Source organism: Heptranchias perlo, chromosome X, assembly GCF_035084215.1.
Source record: "Heptranchias perlo isolate sHepPer1 chromosome X, sHepPer1.hap1, whole genome shotgun sequence".
Lineage (NCBI taxonomy): Eukaryota > Metazoa > Chordata > Chondrichthyes > Hexanchiformes > Hexanchidae > Heptranchias > Heptranchias perlo.
The window spans coordinates 12931874-12956301 of NC_090370.1; the positions used below are offsets into that span (position 1 = coordinate 12931874).

General features: G+C 42.3%; 1 protein-coding gene across 3 annotated transcripts in view; it reads left to right on the plus strand.

Annotated features, from left to right (window-relative positions):
- Nucleotides 1-24428, plus strand: part of tfcp2 (transcription factor CP2) — a 178255-nt gene that overhangs the window by 16945 nt on the left and 136882 nt on the right. For all 3 annotated transcript variants that reach the window (XM_067976743.1, XM_067976744.1, XM_067976745.1), the window contains exons 2-4: nt 18498-18649; nt 18910-18986; nt 20911-21016. In XM_067976743.1, coding sequence (XP_067832844.1) covers nt 18498-18649; nt 18910-18986; nt 20911-21016 — 335 coding nt within the window. The remainder of the gene's footprint in view (nt 1-18497; nt 18650-18909; nt 18987-20910; nt 21017-24428) is intronic.

The window sequence follows — 24428 nt, forward strand, 5'->3', positions numbered from 1 at the left end:
CTTCGCTCCCTCAAGTCCGAGGGGCGCTGACTTGTGCATACCTGGTGCACAGTTGGTTTAGCCATCTATCATAGATCTGGCTAGACCACATCAAGTACTATCTGAACTTTCTATCCTCTGGCAAAACCGCTCACTACTCCCAGGACATCCTGGACAGCAAAGGTAACCTCTGGCAGCTTTTTTTTCATTACCAACTATCTCCTTAAAACCCCTCTTCCATGCCCCCTCCACTCTTCCTCTCCTATTCTAGTCCTGATCCCGTGTCTTTCTGTAGTTTCTGTCCTATCTCCCCTCATGCGCTCTCTGAGCTCATCTTGTCCAGGAGACCCACCTCCTGCTTCCTTGACCCAATTCCCACTAAATGCTGACCACTCAACTTCTCTTCCTGGCCCCCATACTACCTGACGTTGTAAAAGGTTCCCTGTCCTCTTCAAAACTGCTGTTATCACCCCCTCAAAAAAAAACTCACCCTCGCTGACTCTATCCCTGCAAACTACCACCCAATCTCCAATCTGCCTTTCCACTCAAGTCCTTGAATGTCTTTTCGCTTCCTGAATCCGTGCCTATCTTTCCCGCAACTCAATATTTAAATCTCTCATCAGTTTCTGCCCTGCCAAGCACTGAAACAACCCTAATCAAAGTCACAAATGACATCCTATGTGACTGTGACTGTGGTGCATTATGTCTCCTCTGCCTTCTCTACCTCCCTATATAGCTTTTGGCACAGTCCACCACACTATCCTCTTACAACTCTTCTTCTCTGTTGTCCAGCTGAGTGGGACTGCCATTGCTTGGTTCCATTCTTACCTATCGTAGCCAGAGAATCTTCAGCAATGGTTTCTCTTCCCGTCCCCCAAGGATCTATCCTTGGTCCTCTTCTTCCTCATCTACATGCTGCCCCTTGGTAACATCATCCACAGACATGGAGTCAGCTTCTACATGTACGTTCACATCTGGCTCTACCTCTCCAGCATCTCCCACAACCCCCTCCAATGCTTCTGTATTGTCAGACTGCTTGTCTGACGTACAATCCTAGCTGAGCCATAATTTCTGCCAGTGAAGACCGAAGTCATAGTGTTTGGCTTCCGGCAACAAACTCTGTACCCTCGCCGCTGATTCCATCCCCCATCTCCGGCTGCTGTGTCAGGTTGAAGCCGACTGTTCGCAACCTCCTGTGTCCTATTTGACCCTGAGCTGAGCTTTTGACCCCACATCTTCTCCATCTCTGTCCCTGCCTCAGCTCATCTGCTGCTGAAGCCCTCATCCATGCTTTTGTTATGGCCAGACACAACTGTTTCACACTCTCCTGGACGACCTCCCATTCTCCACCCAACATAAACTTCAGCTTGTTAAAAACTTTGCTGCCCATATCCTGTCCCGCTTCCCATCATCCCTGTGCTCGCTGAACAACATTGACTTCCGTTTTTTTTCCTCCCACCTCATGTAAAAATTCTCATCCTCGTTTAAATCCCTTTATAATCTTGCCCTTCCCTATCTCTAACCTTCTCCAGCCCTACAACCCTCCGAGAAATGTGTTACTGCCCCACTGTTGGTGGCTGTGCCTTCAGCTGTCTAGGTCCTACTCTTGAATTCCCTTCCTAAACCCCTCTGCCTCTCCACTTCCTCTTCTCCTTTAAGACCATCCTTAAAACCTACCTCTTTGACCAAGCTTTTAGTCACCCCTCCTAATTTCTTCATTTAGCTCAGTGTCCATTGTTGTCTGATTACGCTTCTATGAAGCACCTTGGGATGTCTTTCTACAGTAAAGACACTACATAAATGCAAGTTACTGTATTGTAACTTCCTGGATTTTGAATATTCCACCATTCAAATTTAAAAAGTAACTGCCAATTCGTATGCAAACTGAAAGAATCACACTGCATTGTTTTCATTTTGATTTATTCCTTTCTCTGGCAAAACTTGCATTGTTGTATCAAAATAAGCTTGGTGCAGTGATGTGTACTGCAGTCATTTTTCTTTTGAAGTGCTTATGTATTGTTACTGGATTTAAAGAACAGCTAGACGAAGATGTGCAATCTTTGTTGCAACAACCTTGTATGGCCAGTGGGGTGAAGCACAGGTCAGAGGGGTGGTGAACTTGTAACGGGCTTATCCTGTACAGCATCCTTATTAGTGATACTTAAGGGATGTAGAAGGAAAGTATATTATAATAACTTGATTTTATATAGTGCCTTTAACATATCCCCAGGTGCTTCACAGGAGCGTTATCAGATAAAATTTGACACTGAGCCACATAAGGAGACATTAGGACAGGTGACCAAAAGCTTGGTCAAAGAGGTAGGTTTTATGGAATGTCTTAAAGGAGGTCGAGAGGCAGAGAGGAGGAAAAGAGTAATAATATAGGTGGCTCAACCAGGTGGTCAGGAACAACATTGCAAAAGTAAATGATAATGTTGGCATCAAAGTGAAAGTATTTTTTTAAACTGATGTGTGAAGTAGGATGATTGGTGTGTTTGAGCATTTTGGGATATCCATGAAAACTAGTATGCATGAAGTCTTGTAAATCTCAAGAATTTATGGTGCATTGTCAAATTTTTAGAATAATTAGTCAGAAAATCAAATCTTGTTACCTTCTCCTTCCAGCACCAATCTCAAACAATTTTGGCAGTTTTGTGCAGAAAGATGTCACTTGTGACATCAAAAACAATCCTGTAGTTTTTCAGATCACTTTTGCAGAATTATAGATGTTGACCCTGTAGATTCAAGAGTTTTGTTTGTTTTTACCAGCAGCTCTTCCAGCTGTACCATTAATCGCAACCTGAGAAATTACAGTGTTGCAAACCCGTTCTCGCTCTTGTGGATTTGGATAATGAGTAATGTGGTGTTGCTTTAGACACCTTTTCAACTTCTCAGAATGGTATGACGGAGGCTGAACAATTTTTAATCTGATTTTAAAGGCTACTTTTCAGTAGATGCTTGAGTTGAAATTATACAATGCAATATTGGTAACTAATGTGTTCGTATGAAACTTTAAAATGGGCAGCTCCGTTTTTAAAGTAGTGGGCGTAGGAATTTTGTATGCTTTCTATTTTTATATATCCATGCAAGAAAAAGCTGGCTGGTTTTTCTTTTGGCTGATTTTGACCCCATGCACCAACCGTCCCTTCTCTTTTCTACTCTTTCTTTCCTCCTTCCCCCCCCCCCCCCCCCCCCAACCTCCTGGGTGAAGCAAAAAACCGAAGAGATCTGTAGTAATTTCAAAAGTCCCCTCTGGCAAAAATTCTTCTGACTTCTTGTCGACACGCCAGAAGGCTCAGGCTGACTAGTTATTATTTAGAAATAATTTTCTCTTGTCTTCCATATGCCATGAACACTGCAGGAATCAATCTAATGCCTTCTTGAAAGACAGGTAAAGAATAAATTTCCAGTATCACCTCTGGAATCCTGTTCCTCAGAGGTTCACTATCCAGCCTCACTCCAAACTTTCTCTTTCCAGCACCCCCCCTCTCCCGGCCACCGTTTACTGTTTGTACTGGTGACTCCTAATTCTACCTGACCCCATCATCTCAAACACACTCTTTTTATTAAAGGAGTGGATAGCATGAAAGTAATTTTATATTCATGGATCAGACTGTTGAGGCTCTGACTCCTCAGTGAGTGCAAACCCAAAACATCAAGTCAACTTCATAGCTCAATGGTCTCCGGCTGGAGATCATATCTGCTGCTCCTCTCTGCACCTTCTCCCGAGTCACAATGTCGTCTCTAAGGTGGTCACAGCACTCCAAATGAGGTCGCACGAAAGCATTGTATAACCCTATAACTGTTGTCTAGTTTTGTAATGAATTGTCTGGGCAGTACAGCCAAGGACCTTGTTTGTTTTACAAATGTACAACAATAGCAGACAGGTGCAACTACAAAAACTCTAGGCTATTTTGCGGGGGGGGGGGGGGGAAATCTGGGAAATTCTGACCCCCAAAGACAAACAAGACGAGTTCCAGGAGACCAGTGGCTGTGGGACTTACTGCCCAATACCCCACCTTCCTTTTGTAAGCTGCAATATCGGCCATGGTTAGGAACTCGTCCAACTCCCTTTTGAACATTTGCAGCGAATCCGCACTCTCTGCCCGAGGCAGAAACTTGTTCCAATGGTTGATGATCCTGGCATTTAACCTAGTTCTATGCTTATGTAACTTGTGTGCATGTTCCCTTGCTCCTCTTTAACCTATCTAACTCAAAGACTCTATCCATGAGAATAGACTAATCCTTTTATTTTACAGCTCTCCATCAAATCTCGTAGTCTACGCTTTTCTGAAGTTAAAGTCTCTCGACCTATTGTGGTAAAACTGGGTCTTTAAGCTGGGTATCAATCTAGCGGCCCTCCTCTGAAAACCTTTTCTAGGTTGCCTCTATCACCTACCATGTGACGGGACCACAACTGGACATAATATCCTAGCAGAGGCCTAAGCAAGGTCTTGTCCAGTCTGGTATTTTGATATTGGATTATTCTAGCAATACATCCTAAATACTTTATTTGCTTTTGTTAGAGCCTTGCGGCACTGATCATGAACCTTGAGTTCAACGTCCTGTAACACTTGGGTCCCTTTCCCGCTCAAGATTTAAGCTCTAAACCCTGCATGCTTGGCATTAGCCTTACCCATGTGCATAACGCTATATTTATCTATATTAAATTACATCTGTAAGATATGAACCCATTCCCCTATCTCATCTAGATCTGATTGTAATTGTTCTTTCTTGTTTAAGGTCCGAACAATTGCACAAATCTTTGTTTCAGCTTGTTGCTCTTTACAGTCTTTATTAATGATTTGGACTTCGTCGAAATCATTGAAATTTAGTAGTCTGGAAGAAAATGAGTGTAATTCGAAGAGCCTTCCCAAATCGGCGGAATCTTTCAATTTCAACCTAGGGGGCGTGGTCAGTTTTGTGGGCGGAGCCTGATCCAGTGCATTGAATCTTGAACCAGTGTAACTCACTTGTGTTTAAAATTCCCTGAGCTTTTGCATTGGTTCAGCCGATTCCATCTGGATTCCACTGATATTACTAGCATTAATGAGTGGAAACTCTACCTCTTATATCTCTAGTATCCCTTCTAGCAACTTTCCTATAACCAAAGTCAAGCTAATGGGCCTGCAATTTAGCAGTTCTGCCTTGATGTCCAACAGCAGCCAACCCATTAGAACCGAGAAAGTTAAGGGCTGAGGTCTGACTGGCAGTAAAAGTGTGAAGAGTTTTGATAAGGTAAATAGAGAAAAACTGTTTACACTGATCATAGAGTCGATAACCAGAGGGCATATAATTAAGAAGTTAGAAGTATTTTTAGTGATCCTCCTTTGTTAACACATGAAATACTCTACCAGAAACAGAGTTGGGAGCAGAATCCAGAATAGCTTTTTAACAAAAGAAATGGATACATATTTGAAAAAGAAAATTTTAAAATCATATGGGGAATGGGACAAATGCTGGCACAGATGCAATGAACTGCATGCCTCTTTCAATGCTGTAAAATTGTATGATTCTAGGGTCCAGGTCATGACCAGGACAATTGGGCTCTGGAATCATAAAAGATCTATATCATTTTAACCAGTGCACTAGTCTGCAACCTTGAGAGGTCTTGTTCTGACCCCAGCCAAGCAGGCACCAGTCCCAATTGGGAACCTCTGGTAATTTAAGTCCTTTCTGTGAAATTTAGCTTTGCAGACTTCCAAGGATTATCTTCTAGTTTTTGCAGAATGTCTGTAGTGTGGTTTAAAGTGGCTAGCTTTCCCACATTGTCTTTCATAATTTTGAACCTGTGCCCTTTTGTTCTGCTAATCCAGCACATCTGAAAGTACTGTTCCAGGTTTACCTTATCTGTTCTATTATGTTTTTTTAAAATACACCTATTGGGACCCAATGATATTTCCCTTTGTGGCTTATCTAGTTATCCTTCATTGCTCCCCTCTGTATTTCCTTTAGGGCTTAGATGGCCCCAAAATAGAACTGTGTGCAATACTCCAGATATGACCTGACCAGAGTACTGTACAGCTTCAGCATGACTTTTGGAGATTTAAACTGGACTGTTTTCACTGTATACCCCATCATCTTGTTCACTTTGTTTATTGTAGCTTTGTGCTATTTAGACGTGGTGAGCAACAAGCCCATCATCACCTGTTGGTCTCTTTCACTTTTCCCTTTGATATGTTCTATCCCATCCATGAAGTACATGCCTCTGAATCCAGACCTTCCCTTTCCTTCACTCCGTCCACCTTGCCCCCACCTTCTTGTCTTGCCCTCCCTCACCCTGCCCCCAAAAAGCATGGGGCCATATACAAATGTAAATACCTTGTATGACATCATAAAAGGCTCCATATATTTTCTGCCTTAATGCAATTTAGATAGGTTACCTTTTTGGTCATTAGCTGACCACCTGTGTGTGGAGGCAGAAGATGTGCGTATGGTTCTTAATGAATACTTTGCACCTGTCTTCACAGAAGAGGGGGATGATTCAGAGATTGTAGTGGAGGAGGAGGAGTGTGAAATATTGGATGGGATAAGCATAGTGAGAGAGGAAGTATGAAGGGATTTAGCGTCTTTGAAAGTAGATAAATCACCAGGCCTGGATGAAATGTATCCCAGGCTGTTAAAAGAAACAAGGGAGGAAATAGCAGAGGCTCTGACCATCATTTTCCAATCCTCCCTGGTTACAGGTGTGGTGTCGGAGGATTGGAGGACTGCTAACATTGTACCGTTGTTTAAAAAGGGAGAAAGAGATAGACCGAGTAATTACAGGCCAGTCAGTCTAACCTCGGTGGTGGGCAAATTATTGGAATCAATTCTGAGGGACAGGATAAACCGTCATTTAGAAAGGCACAGATTAATCAAGGACAGTCGACGTGGATTTGTTAAGGGAAGGTTGTGTCTGATTAACTTGTTTGAATTTTTTGTGGCGGTAACAAGGAGGGTTGATGAGGGTAGTGCATTTAATTTAGTCTACACGCATTTTAGCAAGGCTTTTGACAAGGTCTCACATGGCAGACTGGTCAAAAAAGTAGAAGCCCATGGAAACAAAAATTGGCTCAGTGGCAGGAAGCAAAGGGTAATGGTCGGGTGTTTTTGTGACTGGAAGGCTGTTTCCAGGGGGTTCTGCAGGACTCAGTACTAGGTCCCTTGCTTTTTGTGGTATAAATGATTTAGACTTGAATGTAGGGGGCATGATTAAGAAGTTTGCAGATGATACAAAAGTTGGCTGTGTGGTTGATAGTGAGGTGGAAAGCTGTAGACTGCAGGAAGATATCAACGGACTGGTCAGGTGGGCAGAAAAGTGGCAAATGGAATTCAATCCAGAGAAGTGTGAGGTAATGCATTTGGGGAGGTCAAACAAGGCAAGGGAATACACAATAAGTGGGAGGATACTGAGAGGAAGAGAGGGACCTTGGAGTGCATGTCCACAGATCCCTGAAGATAGCAGGACAGGTAGATAAGGTGGTTATAAAGGATACTTTCCTTTATTAACCAAGGCATAGAATATAAGAGCAGGGAGGTTATGCTAGAACTGTAGAAAAGACTAGTTAGGCCACAGCTTGAGTACTGCGTACAGTTGTGGTCACTACATTAAAGGAAAGATGTGATTGCACTAGAGAGGGTAGAGAGAAGATTTACGAGGATGTTGCCAGGACTGGAGAATTTTAGCTATGAGGAAAGATTGGATAGGCTGGGGTTGTTTTCTTTGGAACAGAGGTGGCTGAGGGGTGATTTTAATTGAGGGGCTTAGTTAGTGGACAGGAAGGACCTATTTCCCTTAGCAGAGAGAACAATAACCAGGGGGAATGGATTTAAAGTGACTGGTAGAAGGATTAGAGGGGAGCTGAGATTTTTTTTAACCCAGAGGGTGGTGGGTGTATGGCACTCGCTGCCTGAAAGGGTGGTAGAGGCAGAAACCCTAATCACATTTAAGAAGTACTTGGATATGCACTTGAAGTGCCGTGACCTACAGGGCTATGGACCAAGTCTTGGAAAGTGGGATTAGGCTGGGTCGCTCTTTTTCGACCAGTACCGACGCGACAGGCTGAATGGCCTCTTCTGTGCCGTAAGTTTTTCTATGATTCTATGACCACATCGTGCTGGAAACGGACTGTTTGGGCGGATGCTCAAAATACACTTCGTTACACGTATTAATATCACTTAAAGAGGCATTTAGTCGCTTTTATCTAGGTAGACTACTTTAATGAGTGTTAATTTGCCAAGTCCACATAGGTGACATTGATTACGTAACTGGGAAGGAGACCAAAGTAATCATTTTTAAATGATTGTCCTGCAAGTAGGGTTCTTGTAAGTTTAACTTTTTCCTGAGCAAGGTAACTGGTTTCTGGGAGATCATCCTGATGCCTTTGAATCCAACTGAATGATAGCTGTATTTCACTGTGAAAGCGTGACTGTAACTGTTGCTTGTATCTAGGCTTTTGGGTGGATTTTTGCTTCACTAGGCTGTTGCTAAGCAAGGGCTAGCGGAAACACTTCATGAATACCTGATTTCACTTCTATAAACTTTGCATTATGGACACTGGTCCAAGTTATATGTTATAGAGGACCTCAAGGATTGATATTTTTTGTTTTGAAATGTAATTTTAAATAGTTTTGAAATTTGCTGTGTTTGTGCTTACTTCTAATTTTACTTGATCGAAGTGATTCATAGTTTATAGCAATAGATATAGTTTGTGTTAATTGTCTGAACAAGTCAGTGGTGGGGGGAGATACAGTATTCATTAAGCTTATTGGTAATATAAGGGGTTCTTTGTTCACCCTGGGCGTTCTACATCTGATTACTTTGCTCATAAGGTCGCATTTTAGTTAATTGTAAACAATTTTACAACACCAAGTTATAGTCCAGCAATTTTATTTTAAATTCACAAGCTTTCGGAGATTTTCTCCTTCCTCAGGCAAATGTTTCAAGATCTTGAAACATTTGCCTGAGGAAGGAGAAAATCTCCGAAAGCTTGTGAATTTAAAATAAAATTGCTGGACTATAACTTGGTGTTGTAAAATTGTTTACAATTGTCAACCCCAGTCCATCACCGGCATCTCCGCATTTTAGTTAGTGTGGAAGCAGTCGTTTTGGGATGGGCATGAAAAAATATATCCGGAGAGCATCAGAGTCATAACACTTGCACTGGAACTGTGAAACCAAGTTACTTGTGTGTACCAGGAACACTACTCAATATCTTTCTCTCTTTCTCTCTTTCTTGCTTCCTTGCTTCCTTCCTTCCCCTGCCAATATTTTGACCTAACTCCTTTTTACAATTACCATACTCTTTAGCCAGTTAGTAATCTACAGCTATATCTGTCCCTTGATGCCTAGGATATTTTGTAAAGCAATCTCATGTATTATCAAAGACTATTGGAATTCTAGGTAGACTTGCCATTCTGGGACGTCATCTCAACTGAGGTGGTCAGGCAAAATCTATCTGTGTTGACGCTCTCATTTGATTATTTTCATACAGGTGCTCTAATCTACTATTCTACTCCAGATAGTTTTCCAATTATCAGGTTAATGGGTTTATATTTTTTGGGAATGGCTCAGTTGCCAAAATTGCCTATTTCTAGTCTGTTGGAATCAGTGTTCATTGACTGCCTCAACATGACCAAAGCTTCACAAATCTCACTTGTCTCATGATGAATTCATTTGAAAGTGAATGTCTGACAAACTGTATTGCACTATAACTTATTGATGTGACAACAGACTGAATGTTCCTTGCACTGTTCTTGACCCACACTGCCCATCTGACCTTTTCTGCTCTCATTTTATTCATCTAGCCTCTTCACACATTTGTTCCGGGACTACACTGGGAGAGTGAGCAAATCACATGGCGTGTCTCTTGAAATGATTTTATGCTTCATTTAGTGACTCGATCAGTGCTGCTTTTGAACCACAAGCCTAGAAGAAGGCCACTTACCACCTTCTCTTGGCTGGGCAACAACTGAAAATGGAAGAAAAATCTCTTTATATTGTAATTGTGAATTATTGTGCTAGTTTTAGAAGCAATTAATTGAACATGATTTTTTTTTAAACGTATTGATATTAGATTGTGCAAAACATGGACATGTTTAACAGGGTGAAGCACAAAAGAATAAGATTCATGCAGAAATGGGAAAGACATGAAAGTTATTAGTATCTTTGCAGAGACCATTGCATCTTTTAAGGGCAAAGTGGATAAGTATTTATCCAGCGCTGGCCCAAACACAATGAGCTGAATGGCCTGTTTCTGAGCTCTACGGTTCTAATGAGCAGAAGTGTTGATTTAACAAAATGAACAAAGATCAGAAGAGGTGTTAAATCACCCCATGTTCTCAACATTGAATTGGTTATAATACAGACTGGAGGACTCCAAGTTGGGTTCAATATCAATGGAAAACAGATAACCTAACGAATGCTGATACAGTACTGATTACAGGTACAAAAGGGAGATTACAAGAGGTCCTTCAGAATATAAATTAGACCAGTTTAAATATGGATTGAAAATAAAATCAGTAGTGAATAAAAGTAACCTCCCAAAAATTGACAGTTGAGTGAATAGTATTGAAATAGAGCAAGTAGGTTTTTTTAAAAAGAAAATAATTTTGTGGACTGTTTCATAACATCAGATGGCCGAAGTAACGGCCAAGTTCATCAAGGCATTTAGCAACTTGAAGGGATTTCTGTGTAACTGGAAAATACAGTTGATGATAAGTAGAATGCAAGTGTTATATGTGGCCAAAAGCACTGTACAGACGTGAAAATTGGAGCTGTTTATGTTATGGTGTTACAGACATGTTGAAAGTTTCCTGGAAAACTAAATGCCTAATTAGATCCTTGAACTAGCACATGTAAAGAAAGTTGTAGTGAGAAAGATGACATTCTGTGGCACATTGCTTGAAGTTGCACGGACAGTGGATTTGTTACTGTCTGGATAAGTTGATGTCAGCAGTTCGAGACAGCCGTAGAACGTGGACAGGTGTAACATCAGGGGCTGATGCAATCAATCTGTGCAGAGATCAAAGTATGCGATACTGATCACCAACCTCCAGAATGGAGAAGGCACATGGAAGGACAGTAGTGGCTGTTGTAAGATTATTCTTGTACTAAGTGCCTTTCTTTTTTCCTCTGTCTTGCCCCCCGCACCAAGTTTCTCCAATTTTCTGCTATCTTGCTTGATAGCTGGCCAGCTAACAGTAAAGACCTGAAGTATAGTTCTGCCATGTTGTCACTAGGCTTATGTAGCATAATGGCTCAGAGCTTCTTCAGGAGGCAGGATAGTGTGTGTCAAACAATCAGTCAGAGTAGGAGGCAAAAGACAGCAACTTACAGCAGTGAAGCATGCACGGATTGTTTGCTACTTCCCACAGTCCAAGGACACTAGCTGTATTGGTGTCTGCTGAATAGTTAAACAAGCAGAGAAGTAGCTTCCACATCAACTCCTTAAAGTGTGCAGAAATAAGTGTGTGTGGTGAGTGAATTGTATACTTGTGGAGTGGCAAAGTGTTTTATAATCTGAATACTTGTATTGATATAGGTGTATGTGCAAGAATCATATGCATTGAAGGCGAAATATTTTTGGCTTATTCGTACTATCATAGTATTTTGCAGCAGAGAAGGGGACCGTTCGGCCCATCGTGCCTGTGCTGACTTTTTTTGGAAAGAGCTATCCAATTAGTCCCATTCCCCTGCTCTTTTCCCATAGCCCTGTAATTTTTTTCCCTTTTTAAGTATTTATCCAATTCCCTTTTTTGAAAATTATTAAATCTGCTTCCACCACCCTTTCAGGCAGTGAATTCCAGATCGTAACAACTCTGCGCAAAAAAAAATTGTTTCCTCATGTCACCTTAAATCTGTGTCCTCTGGTTACCGACCCTTCTGCCACTGGAAACAGTTTCTCCTTATTTACTGTTATCAAAACCGTTCATGATTTTGAACACCCATCAAATCTCCTTGACCTTCTCTGTTCTAGGGAGAACAATCTTAGCTTCTCCAGTCTCTCCACATAACTGAAGTCTCTCATCCCTGGTACCATTCTAGTAAATCTCTTCTGCACCTTCGCTAAGGCCTGACATCCTAAAGTGTGTTGCCCAGAATTGAACACAATACTCCAGCTGAGACCTAACCAGTGTTTTTATAAAGGTTTAGCATAATCTCCTTGCTTTTGTATTCTGCCTCTATTAATAAAGCCCTGGATCCCAAATGCTTTTTTTAAACAGCCTTCTCAACTTGTCCTGCCACCTTCAAAGATTTGTGTACCATTTAGTTTATATTGCCTCTCCTCATTCTTCATACCAAAATGTATCACATCATGCTTCTCTGCATTAAATTTCATCTGCCATGTGTCTGTCCATTTCACCAGTCTGTCTGTTCTCCTGAAGTCTGTTACTATCCTCCACATTACTACATTCCTGTGTTTCATGTCATTTGCATACTTTTAAATTTTACCCTGTATACCCAAGTCCAGGTCATTAATATATATCAAAAAGAGCAGTGGTCCTAATACTGACTCCTGAGGAACACCGTATACTTCCCTCCAGTCTGAAAAACAACTGTTCACCACTACTCTCTGCTTTCTGTCCCTTAGCCAGTTTTGTACCCATGCTGCCACAGTCCCTTTTACCCCCATGGGCTTTAATTTTGCTTACAAGTCTATTATGTGGTACTTTATCAAACACCTTTTGAAGATCCATATAGGCAACATCAGCTGCACCACCCTCATGAACCCTTTCCGTTACTTCATCAAAGAACTTAATCAAGTTAGTCAAACACGATTTTCCTTTAACAAATCTGTACTCATTTTCATTTATTAGCCCATACTTTTCCAAGTGCCAATTAATTTTGTCCCGGATTATTGTCTCTCAAAGTTTCCCCACCACCAATGTTAGGCTGACTGGCCTGTAATTGCCAAGTTTATCCCTCTCCCCTTTTTTTGAACAGAGGTGTAACATTTGCAAACCTCCAGTTCCCTGGCACCGCCCCCATATCTAAGGAGGATTGGAAGATTGTGGCCAGAACCTCTGCAATTTCTACCCTTACTTCCCTCAGTAACCTAGGATGAATTCTATCTGGACCGGGTGACTTTTCTACTTTGAGTACTGCCAATCTTTTTAATGTAAGGAATTTTACAACACCAGGTTATAGTCCAACAAATTTATTTTAAAATCACAAGCTTTCGGAGATTATCCCCTTCGTCAGGTGAATGAGTGAAAGGTTCTCAAATCGCATATCTTATATTAGGCTGGGACACCATCACACCAATCAAAAGGTGTCGTCTGTGTTCAGACAGATTGTCCACGGAAAACAGTACGTCCCAGTACACTGAATATACATTGTGTCAAATTACACAGACAGAGAGAAAGAGACCCAAATGGCAGAGAGAGAGAGAGAATATTAAAAACAGCTAACTTTTTTTTCTCCTTGCTGGTGGGGTTACGTGTAGCATGACATGAACCCAAGATCCCGGTTGAGGCCGTCCTCATGGGTGCGGAAGTTGGCTATCAATTTCTGCTCGACGATTTTGCGTTGTCGTGTGTCTCGAAGGCCGCCTTGGAGAACGCTTACCCGAACCGATCTTCGGGTAAGCGTTCTCCAAGGCGGCCTTCGAGACACACGACAACGCAAAATCGTCGAGCAGAAATTGATAGCCAACTTCCGCACCCATGAGGACGGCCTCAACCGGGATCTTGGGTTCATGTCACACTACATGTAACCCCACCAGCAAGGGGGAAAAAACAAGTTATCTGTTTTTAATATTCTCTCTCTCCCTCTCCCTCTCCCTCTCCCTCTCCCTCTCCCTCTCCCTCTCCCTCTCCCTCTCCCTCTCTCCCTCCCTCCCTCTTGGGTCTCTTTTTCTTTCTGTCTGTGTAATTTGACACAATGTATATTCAGTGTACTGGGACGTACTGTTCTACGTGGCTAATCTGTCTGAACACCAACGACACCTTTTGATTGGTGTGATGGTGTCCCAGCCTAATATAAGATATGCGATTTGAGAACCTTTCACTCATTCACCTGACGAAGGGGATAATCTCCGAAAGCTTGTGATTTTAAAATAAATTTGTTGGACTATAACCTGGTGTTGTAAGATTCCTTACATTTGTCCACCCCAGTCAATCACCAGCATCTCCACATCGCAATCTTTTTAATACCTCCCCTTTATTTTTATCCTATCCAATATCTCTTCTACCTCCTCCTTTACTGCTACAATGGCAGCATCCTCTTCTCTAGTGAAGACTGATGTGAAGTATTCATTTAGTACCTCAGCCGCACCCTCTGCCTCCACAAGATCTCCTTTTTTGTCTCTAATCAGCCCCCCCCCCTTCCTTTAATCATCCTTTTACTATTTATACGTTCATAGAAGACTTTTGGGTTACCTTTTATGTTAGCTGCTAATGTATTCTCATATCTCTTTGCACCTTTGATTCCATTTTTTAGATCTCCTCTGTACTTTCTGTATTTAGCTTGGTTCTCTACTGTATTATGAACTGTACATTTGTCATAAGCCTTTTTATGTTTCATTTTAATCTCTGTAGCTTTAGTCATCCAGGGAGCTCTAGCTTTCGATTTCCTTCCTTTCCCCCTCGTGGGAATGTGTCCACTCTGTACCATAACCAACTCCTCCTTGAAGGCCTCTCATTGGTAGACAAAACAATCTTTGATTCCAATCCACCAGGGCAAGATCCTTTTTTGACTCATTGAAATTAGCCCTCCTCCAGTTAAGTATTTTTACGTTTGATTGTTCCTTGTCCTTTTCCATAACTATTCTAAACATAATATTACGATCACTGTTCCCCAAATTTGTGTTGTTAGCCATTTTGCTTTGAAATATGCTAAGTATAATACTACACCTGTATGGCTTTTTTCCTTTTTAATGATGGAGACAAATATCCTCTTGGACCAACAACTTTTTATGTTCAACAACTTGCATTTATATAGCGCCCTTAACGTAGTAACACATGCCAAGGCGCTTTACAGGAGCGTTATCAAACAAAATTTGACACCAAGCCACATAAGCAGATATTAGGACAGGTGACCAAAAACTTGGTCAAAGAGGTAGGTTTTAAGGAGGAGAGAGAGGCGAAGAGGTTTAGGGAGGGAATTCCAGAGCTTAAGGGCTAGGCAGCTGAAGGCACGGCCGCCAATGGTGGAGCAGTTAAAATCGGGGATGTGCAAGAGGCAAGAATTGGAGTACCGCAGAGATCTTGGAGAGTTATAGGGCTGGAGGAGGTTAGAGATATGGAGGGGCGAGCCCATGGAGGGATTTGAAAACAAGGATGAGAATTTTAAAATCGAGGTGTTGTAGGACCAGGAGCCAATGTAGGTCAGTGTGCACAGAGGTGATGGGTGAACGGGACTTAGTGCGAGTTAGGATACGGGCAGCAGAGTTTTAGATGAGCTCAAGTTTATGGAGGGTGGAAGATGAAAGGCCAGCCAGGAGAGCATTGGAATAGTCACGTCTAGAGTTAACATGGCATATAGCATATTATTAATGTAGAAAATGTCTGTGTTTTACATCAGGGGAGAAGAAAAATAGATAAAAGGAATAAAGGAGCAGATGTGGAGTTTTGGTGTGAGTTAGGAGAGGTGACAAAAATGTTGGGTTATGAGATTTTTAAAAGGTGGAAAAGCAGAGTGGATTAGGAAGGGAGTACCAGAGATTAGGGTCTATTCCTGATTTTTCAGTCTCTAAAGCCACGATTGCACAAATTGGCTAAATATAGAATCATAGAAGGTTACAGCACGAAAGGAGGCCATTCGGCCCATCGAGTCCGCGCCGGCTCCATGCACGAGCAATCCAGCCAGTCCTACTGCCCTGCACGTTTTTTCGTTTCAAGTACTTATCCAGTTCCCTTTTGAAGGCCATGATTGGATCTGCCTCCACCACTCCCTTGGGCAGTGCATTCCAGATCATAACCACTCGCTGTGTTTTTAAAAAAAAAGTTTTCCCTGATATCACCTTTAGTTCTTTTGCCAATTGCCTTAAATCTATGCCCTCTGGTTCTTGACTCGTCTGCCAATGGGAACAGTTTCTCTCTATCCACTCTGTCTGAACCCTTCATGATTTTGAACACAGACAAAGCAAATTGAAATTTTGGTTTAAAAACTAAAAATGAGCTTAAAATATTACTGTCCTACCAGGCTCCTGAAATGGGTGTTATTCCAGAACCTATTTAACTTTACAGCGTATTTCTGCTTGCAAAGTAATTGAGACTATAAAATATAACCTTGCAAATAAAGGCAAGCTAATTAAAACTGTAGCATAACTACTGATAAGAGCATAACTGTTCTCCAAGGAATGTTCTGCTTTAATCAGATTTCTGTAAACCCCACTTTAAAAACAGCCAGTTGGAAAATATTTGTCGCACAGTGTTGGCCAGGGGCTGCAGAAACTACTGACTTTATTCCGAACTGCTGACACACATGCAAAAGCAACTTTTGAACTGAAGTAACCTGAGTTCAGTCGCTGGCCTGAGCTGGCTGGAACCGGTTTGAATTAGCTAAGTTTTGTGAAAGACAAAGGAGATGTGATAAGACAAGTCCTTATTTAGAAAAGGAGTAATGAGGTAATGCTACCTAAGTCCTTGGGACAGAGCCAATGAGGAGAAGACACAGACTAGGCGAGCAAGCCTAAACCAACGGGAGAGAGACAGCACAGCTTGAAGAGATAAAATTCGGAATAAGAATGAAGAATCTCTGGCGTGGAGCCGGGGAAGACTCCGGAGAACAACCATTGCGGAAGTGGAAGAACCTACGTCTGGGACGTAGAGACGACGTCGAGAGAGAGAGAATGGAACGCCTGGCCAGCGTCAACTCTCCTTTTCGAGTATTGGCCTTTATATTCTGTGACCACTCGGAGTGTCAGAGATACCTAGTGGGTGTGCGTTTAGATCCTAGTTTGAGTATAAAACTGTATAACCTGGTGCAAACTGCATGTCTATATCTAACCAGACGTATAAGCTATATGTATATGATCTAATGACGTGAATAAAGCGAATTGAGAGTTAAGAGAGAATTGACTCTTCTCTTTGTACTAAGCCAATAACCGTAACCGGTGACCTCCGGTCAACAACAGCCCATTGAGTTGCTAAATTATTAAACCTATTAAAATTACCTGAGTGATTCTTGCTGGCTGCAGCTTGCCACAGATGAAATTTGGCAAGTCAGTTAAATAAATGTAGGGTGCTAAGTGTTTAATACCTAAATAACATGGAAAGTTTTCTGCTTGCAAAAGGGTATTCTATGCAATGGGAATACAAGTGATTAGTATACCGGAGCAGTGTATGAATGATGTCTGGTGTCAACTACTTGTTCTCGTTAAAGAAACCACAATGTAGCGCCCTGGACCCCATTGGATGGTATATGCCTTTTGTTGTGGTTTCTGAAGTGTGAACTCATTCACTGTACGTTTGGGGTGAGGGTTGCAATACTCTGTGCTCGACAAAGAAAGCTGCATTAATGATCCCATCTGCCCTCTTTCCAGTACTAGAAATATTAATGGTAGTGAGAAGCAAATGAGCTGCTTCAATGCTGAAGGAGGGTGGGAATGCAGTGTCCGTCATCAGTGAATGCATTTGCCTGGGAGCAATTTGCCTTTTAAGGATGTTGACTCCTATTTTATGCTTTTTTTTTTAAAAGACTTAGGTGACCTCTAATTGTTTTGTATAATACTGTTGTAAATTCACAACTCGAGTACTTTTTAAATCACTTGAATGTTTGGATCGGATCAGAATAATGTTATTGCCTAAATAGAAATATTGCTAATGGTAGAATCATTGAAATTGCATCACAGAAGGAAGCTATTTTGCTATCATGCCTGTGCCACTGCTAGCTCTTCAATTGAACCTATCTATTCTAGCGTGTGAAGAAAATGGGAGTATTTAGTTCATTGGGTCTTAATGAGCCGTGTGCACATTTTGTGTGCAGACTTCCAGTACACTATGCACTGGCAAGCTGCACTGGAATGGACTCAATGCATCGGGCACATGGCAGGCAGGGTACATTGGGCACATGGTAGGCTTCAGGGCACCACACTCAATAAACAGTGTACTAGGTGCCAGCCATTTTTGGCCCCTGTAAGTCTGCACAGTGCTTGACTGCAGTTTAAAAAAAGGCAAATGCATGCATCTGCAGAGGACCAGAGAACAAATTGTTATAGTATAAGGTGTTGGTCAAACCTCATCTGGAAAACTGCAGTTCGAGCCACCTAATCATAATGAGGACATTGCCCTTGAAGGTAATCGAGGCAAGCAACAAAGATGATTTCAGTTTAAAACCAAAAGCAAAATACCATGGATGCTGGAAATCTGAAATAAAAACAGAAAATGCTGGAGAAGCTCAGCAAGTCAGGCAGCATCTGTGGAGAAAGAAACGGAGTTAACGTTTCAGGTTGAAGACCTTGAAAATGTACTGCCTGTGAAGTGAGTCTTGATGTTCTAATTTTAGTACTTAAGTGTATCTAGGTTCTGTTGGAATGTGTAATGCATGATTTATATATATTTTTTATTTCCTCATTCTGTTCTAATTTTAGTGATGTCCTTGCACTGCCAATCTTCAAACAAGAAGAGTCCAACTTGCCTCCAGAGAATGAGAATAAACTACTACCCTTTCAGTATGTCCTGTGTGCCGCTACCTCTCCGGCTGTAAAACTCCACGATGAAACACTTACATACCTTAACCAAGGTAAGGCTTAGGACTGCACAACAGTTCCGTTTTCTAATTAGGCCGGTGTTGTTGTTAAGCATTTTTAAAATTTTTATTTATGGTCTGATGTGCTATAGTGAAGATGACTGGTGGCCTGAGATGCTTCAAATGCATCTCACTTCCAGATTCTTGATTTGGTGTCTTGCTGTCTTTCCAATATTCATTTTAAGCAAAGGAAACTTTATTGATTTTATTCAGAAAATAATTTAGTATAATGACCTAGTTTGTTCTGCTTTCAGGTCAGTCTTATGAAATTCGGATGCTTGACAATCGGAAAATGGGGGAGTTGCCTGAAATCAATGGCAAATATGTGAAGGTGAGAAAAGAGAATATTGATCAAGTAGTGGAGGGAGCTACATTTGTTGGAAATTCTACTTGAAAATGCCATTTTGATTGATTTTATATTGGAAAAATTAGCGAAGTGTGATGCATCATGTTTGGTTTCTAAAATGGTGACTTTGAGCCTGTCACCACCATCAGCATATTGGCCAAGATCACTAAACCAGCGGCCCAGAAGATAGCAAAATCCTATTTGTAATTCAGTTGCAGCGCTGTAGTTTTCCTTAACGTAATAGGCACCACGATTCTTCACCTTGAATTTTCCGGGGGGAAAAAAACATACCTGTGGTAGGCAATCTTTGTGGCAGTTGGATCTGCTTTACATGTACAGATTAGGTTTGAAAATGGATCTGGACACTAACATGTAACTCAACCGATGTAACTTGGAGGGTGCGAGCAAGGCAATATCAACCCAGTGTTAATGAGGGATACATTTGAATGTATGTTCCCTGCATAAATGCAAACTCGCTAATCATAATCCTTTGAATGTCAGTCTGTCGAAGGTGAGGGATCAGGTTACCTGTTCAAATAAGCAAAATGGCACTTTCTAAGTGTATTCGTGTAAAATAAAAAGTTGTAAGCCTCCATCTACTGAGCCAAATGGCTTTTAAAAACTCTAAATCAATGCTGGATTTATATTGTATAGCTGCTATTTGAAATGGTTCTGCAATAGTGTTCTGGCTTTGTGCTGTGGGACCCACTCTCGTTGTGGGGTAGATTTTAGAGAACCAGTGGCAATATTAATGTGATGGTAAACAACTGTGCACAGCCCATAATACACTTCACACATCACCCATTTCCACTTACTGAAGTTAAGACCATTTTCAAATGACAATTAAATAAAACTTGCCCTGTTTAGATATTTGTGCACCACTTTGTAGTTGAGTTGATGGATTGTTGTTCTGCCCCCAAGCCCCTCTCAACGCTTAGACTTGGGTATGTGCGAGTGACTCTGGTTTCCTGCACCCATAGGATTCTTTTCCTTCCCACTGCTGCGGTGAAGCACCTCCCCTTGATGGCATGGTTAAGGATGTACAGAATAGCATCATCTAGTCGTCAAGTGTTATTTAGCTTAGACCATAATATCATGCTGGCGTGACATAGTAAGTTGATTAGCATCTGAAAAGTGAAGTTAATGTTTGGGTAGAAACCCATCACCAGAACTTGGGCAGATGAGTTGTTTTAGACTTCCTCCTATCCCACAGAACTTTTCTTCTTTTGACCTCATTCTCTCTCCCTTGTCCATTCTCTCCACCTACATCTGAGTCTTTCACCAGCCCTTTTCATTTGGGTAGGTTCTCTAAGCATGTTGTTCAATGACCATGTGGCATTCCTGAAATTGGTGAGACCTCTGCAGATCCCATGCGATTCTTGAACACTGGAGTGGTGTTCTACAGAATATACTATATGTGAGATAGTCATTCTAATTGTTTTGTTAAAAGGTTTTATCCGTACCCCTTTAACAGCAGGCCTTTTCATGTGCCATTTTCTTTTGGGGGTTGTTGGGGTGGGGGGGTGGGGGTGCTGGTGCTGGTGAGAGAGGGTTTGCTCTGACTTCAAATAAAATGTTTTGATTTAAAACTAATGTGCATATTAAAGGAGCTGCTTGAGAGGAGTCACTGACTCTGTAAACAGTACCAAGGCAGCTGATTTGACAGCAGGAGATCATTTAGCATCTGGCTAATTTATTTCTGCTGTATTGGCTTTTAGAAAATTTCTTTGTTTGAAACGTGTTCTCATCATTCTTTAAACAAAAATAAGTTGTCTTGCCTATTGGAAATGTTGCTGTTGAAACGCCCTCATTATTCAGTTTATTTTTGACATCATGAAATATAAACGTTGAAAAAATATGTGCAATTGTGGTAATAGTTTCCAGAAACTTTTTTTTGCTTCCCCCCCAGAGTATTATCCGAGTGGTATTTCATGACCGGCGTCTACAGTACACTGAGCACCAGCAGTTGGAGGGATGGAGGTGGAACCGGCCAGGAGATAGGATCCTAGATTTAGGTATAATGTCCATTGTATGCACTTTCAGACATTCATGCAGGTATCAGTTGTGTACTTCAGACCTGGTCTGTGTTTAGTCTAATATTTGACTTGATGAACGAAAGCTTAAGCATTGTACAAAACAATAAACCTGAGCTTATTACAGTCTTGATAAACTGTGGAAGGCTTTTAACACTGAATTAACTATCTCTTAACAGATGTCACTATGCTACAATGGAAACTGTTGTGGCTTGGTGGATATGCATGCTAGTGTACCAATGTAATATTGCACGGAGTCCATACCTGCAGTTTCCCCACACGAGTGGAGTATGTGTTGAACAGCTTCATTTTTCCAGGGAGGGCATGTTTGAGGTCAAATTGCCCAGGCCGTGTTTGCATTCATCCTAGTAGCTGAATGTGAAGATGTGTGGGCATTGTCTGAACAAGTAGACTGCTTACCTCTGGGCTGCTGAATAGTGTGTGGCATTGAGGACCTAAAATTGGAAAGGGGAAGCAAGAATAGACTTTTTTTGTTATACTTTGCTGTTCTAGATATAAAGATGTCCTGGATTTCAAGACCGTGGTTCTTGTCCCCCTCCCATCCACAAATCTGAGGGACTTGTGGCAGTGGTAATTTGACCACTTGGGAAGGCGTCTTGCATTTTGTTGGAATAGAATTACTGGGTCTATTTCGCATGTTGTGATTGTCACGGATGTTCGTGGACTGTTCCGGTGTGGAATAAGGACTGTGCCATTCCGAGAGGTGAACACGGTGTAAAAGGAGAGTCTGAGAGCGGGAGGGCGAGTCGTGTACAAACATGTAGTGACATCAGCACAAGGGAAAGAGCTGATTGTGAGTAGTGGGTGAGTGTTCTTTTTCTGGTGAGTTTTTAGATAATAGAGACATGGCAGTGCACCTCAGTCCTGTCGAATGCACATTCCATGCTGTGTGGGAACTCCAGGACACTTCCCGTGTCCTGGACAACCACAGGTGCAGGAAGTGTCGTCGGCTAGAGGAGCTCGAGCTCTGGATTTCGGAGCTTGAGCAGCAGCTGGCGTCAGTGCAGTGCCTCCGCGAGGTTGAGAGCTACATGGATAGCACGTTTCTGGAGGTGGTCACCCCACAGCTTGAGAGTGCGCAGGCAGAGAGGGACTGGGTGACCGCCAGACAGACATGGAGGACCAGGCAGGTAGTGCAGGAGTCTGAATACTGGTGATGGAGAGGGTTCCTCTGGGGAGTGCAGCCAGAGCCAAGACCATAGCACCATGGGTGGCCCAGCTGTCCGGGGGGAGGAAGGGGAGGGAGAGAGATGTTTCTGCAACCACATCCAGATCCAGGCTGGTATGTTGCCTCCCCGGTGCCAGGATCAAGGATGTCACTGAGCGGCTGCAGAACATTCTGGAGGGGGAGAGTGAACAGCCAGAGATCGTGGTCCATATTGGTACCGATGACATAATTACAAAGAGGTCCTGCAGGCAGATTTTAAGGAGTTAGGAAAGAGGTTAATAAGCAGGACCTCAAAGGTAATAATCTCCGGATTACTCCCAGTGCCAGGCGCTAGTGATTATAGAAATAGGAGGATAGAGCAGATGAATGCGTGGCTGAAGAGATGGTGCAGGAGGGACGGCTTTAGATTCCTGGGGCATTGCGACCAGTTCCGGGGGAGGTGGGACCTGTACAGGCTGGACAGGTTGTACCTCAATGGAACTGAGACCAATGTCCTCACGGGGAGGTTTGCTAGTCCTGTTGGGGTGGTGGGGGTTAAACTAATTTGGCAGGGGGATGGGCACCAGGATGTAGCATTGGAAAGGAGAAACAAGGTGCAAAAAGGATTGGGAGAGACAGATAGCACTAGAGCAAGAAATAGTATGGTAGTAGATGGGATCAGACTAAGAGAGAATACAAGAAGATCTTAAAATAGGTTTGCAGTGCAGGTGTGTAAATCCAGAGTGTGGTAAACAAGGTTGGAGAGCTGCAGGTGCAATTAGCCACATGGGAATATGATGTTTTGGTGATAATGGAGGACAGGATTGGGTACTAAATATTCTTGGATGCAAGGTGTTTAGGGAAGAAAGGAGGGGGGTGGCAGTATTGATTTAAGGAGAATATTGCAGTGCTGGAGAGAGAGGATGTTTGGTTAGAGTTAAGAAACAACAGAGATGCCATTACACTACTGGGTGTATTCTATAGGCCACTAACTAGTGGGAAGGATATGGAGGAGCAAATTTGCAGGGAAATTACAGAGAGGTGCAAAGGCCATAGAGTTGTGATAATGGGCGACTTCAACTACCCTAATATAGACGGGATAGTAATATAAGGGGCAAAGAGGGGGAGGAATTTTTGTGTTCAGGAGAACTTTCTTGACCAGTACGTTTCCGGCCCAACGAGGAAGGAGGCATTGCTGGACTTGGTTCTGGGGAATGAGGTAAGCTGAGTGGAACAAGTGTCAGTGGGGGAGCATTTAGGGAGCAGCGATCATAAGGATTGGAATAGCTATGGAAAAGGACATGGACCACTCTATGAAGTAAAAATACTCAATTGGAGGAGGGCCTATTTCAGTGGGATGAGAACAGATCTGGCCCGGGTAAATTGGAATCAAAGATTGGCAAGCAAAACTGGAATTGAACAGTGGGTGGCCTTTAAGGAGGAGATGGTTCGGTACATTCCCACGAGGGAGAAAGGTAGGGCAACTAAAGCCAGAGCTCCCTGGATGACAAAAGAGAGAGATAGAAAGATGAAGCAGAAAAGAAGGGCGTATGACAGATGTCAGGTTGATAACACACAAGGGAGAACCAGGCTGAATATAGGCAGTTCAGAGGGGAAGTGAAAAAGGATATAAGAGGGGCAAAGAGAGAGTATGAACATAGACTGGCAGCCAACATAAAAGGGAATCCAAAAGTCTTCTACAGGCATCTAAATGGATAGTAAGAGGAGGGGTGGGACCATAAGAGGAGGGGTGGGACCAATCAGGGACCAAAAAGGAGATCTACTCATGGAGGCAGAGGGGATGGCCGAGGTACTAAATGAGTACTTTGCATCTGTCTTTACCAAGGAAGAAGATGCTGCCAGAGTCTCAGTAAAAGAAGATATAGTTGAGATACTGGATGGGCTTAAAAATTCATGGAGGTACTAGAAAGGCTAGCTGTACTTAAAATAGATAAGTCACCTGGTCCGGTTGGGATGCATCCTAGGATGCAGTCACTTGGACAATTGTGGATTGATTAAGGAAAGCCAGCACGGATTTGTTAAAGGCAAATCATGTTTAACCTGATAGAGTTTTTTGATGAGGTAACAGAGAGGGTAGATGAGGGCAATGCGGTTGATGTGGTGTATATGGACTTTCAAAAGGCGTTTCATAAAGTGCTGCCAAATAGACTTGTCGTCAAGATTGAAGCCTATGGAATAAAAGGGGCAGTAACAGCATAGATACAA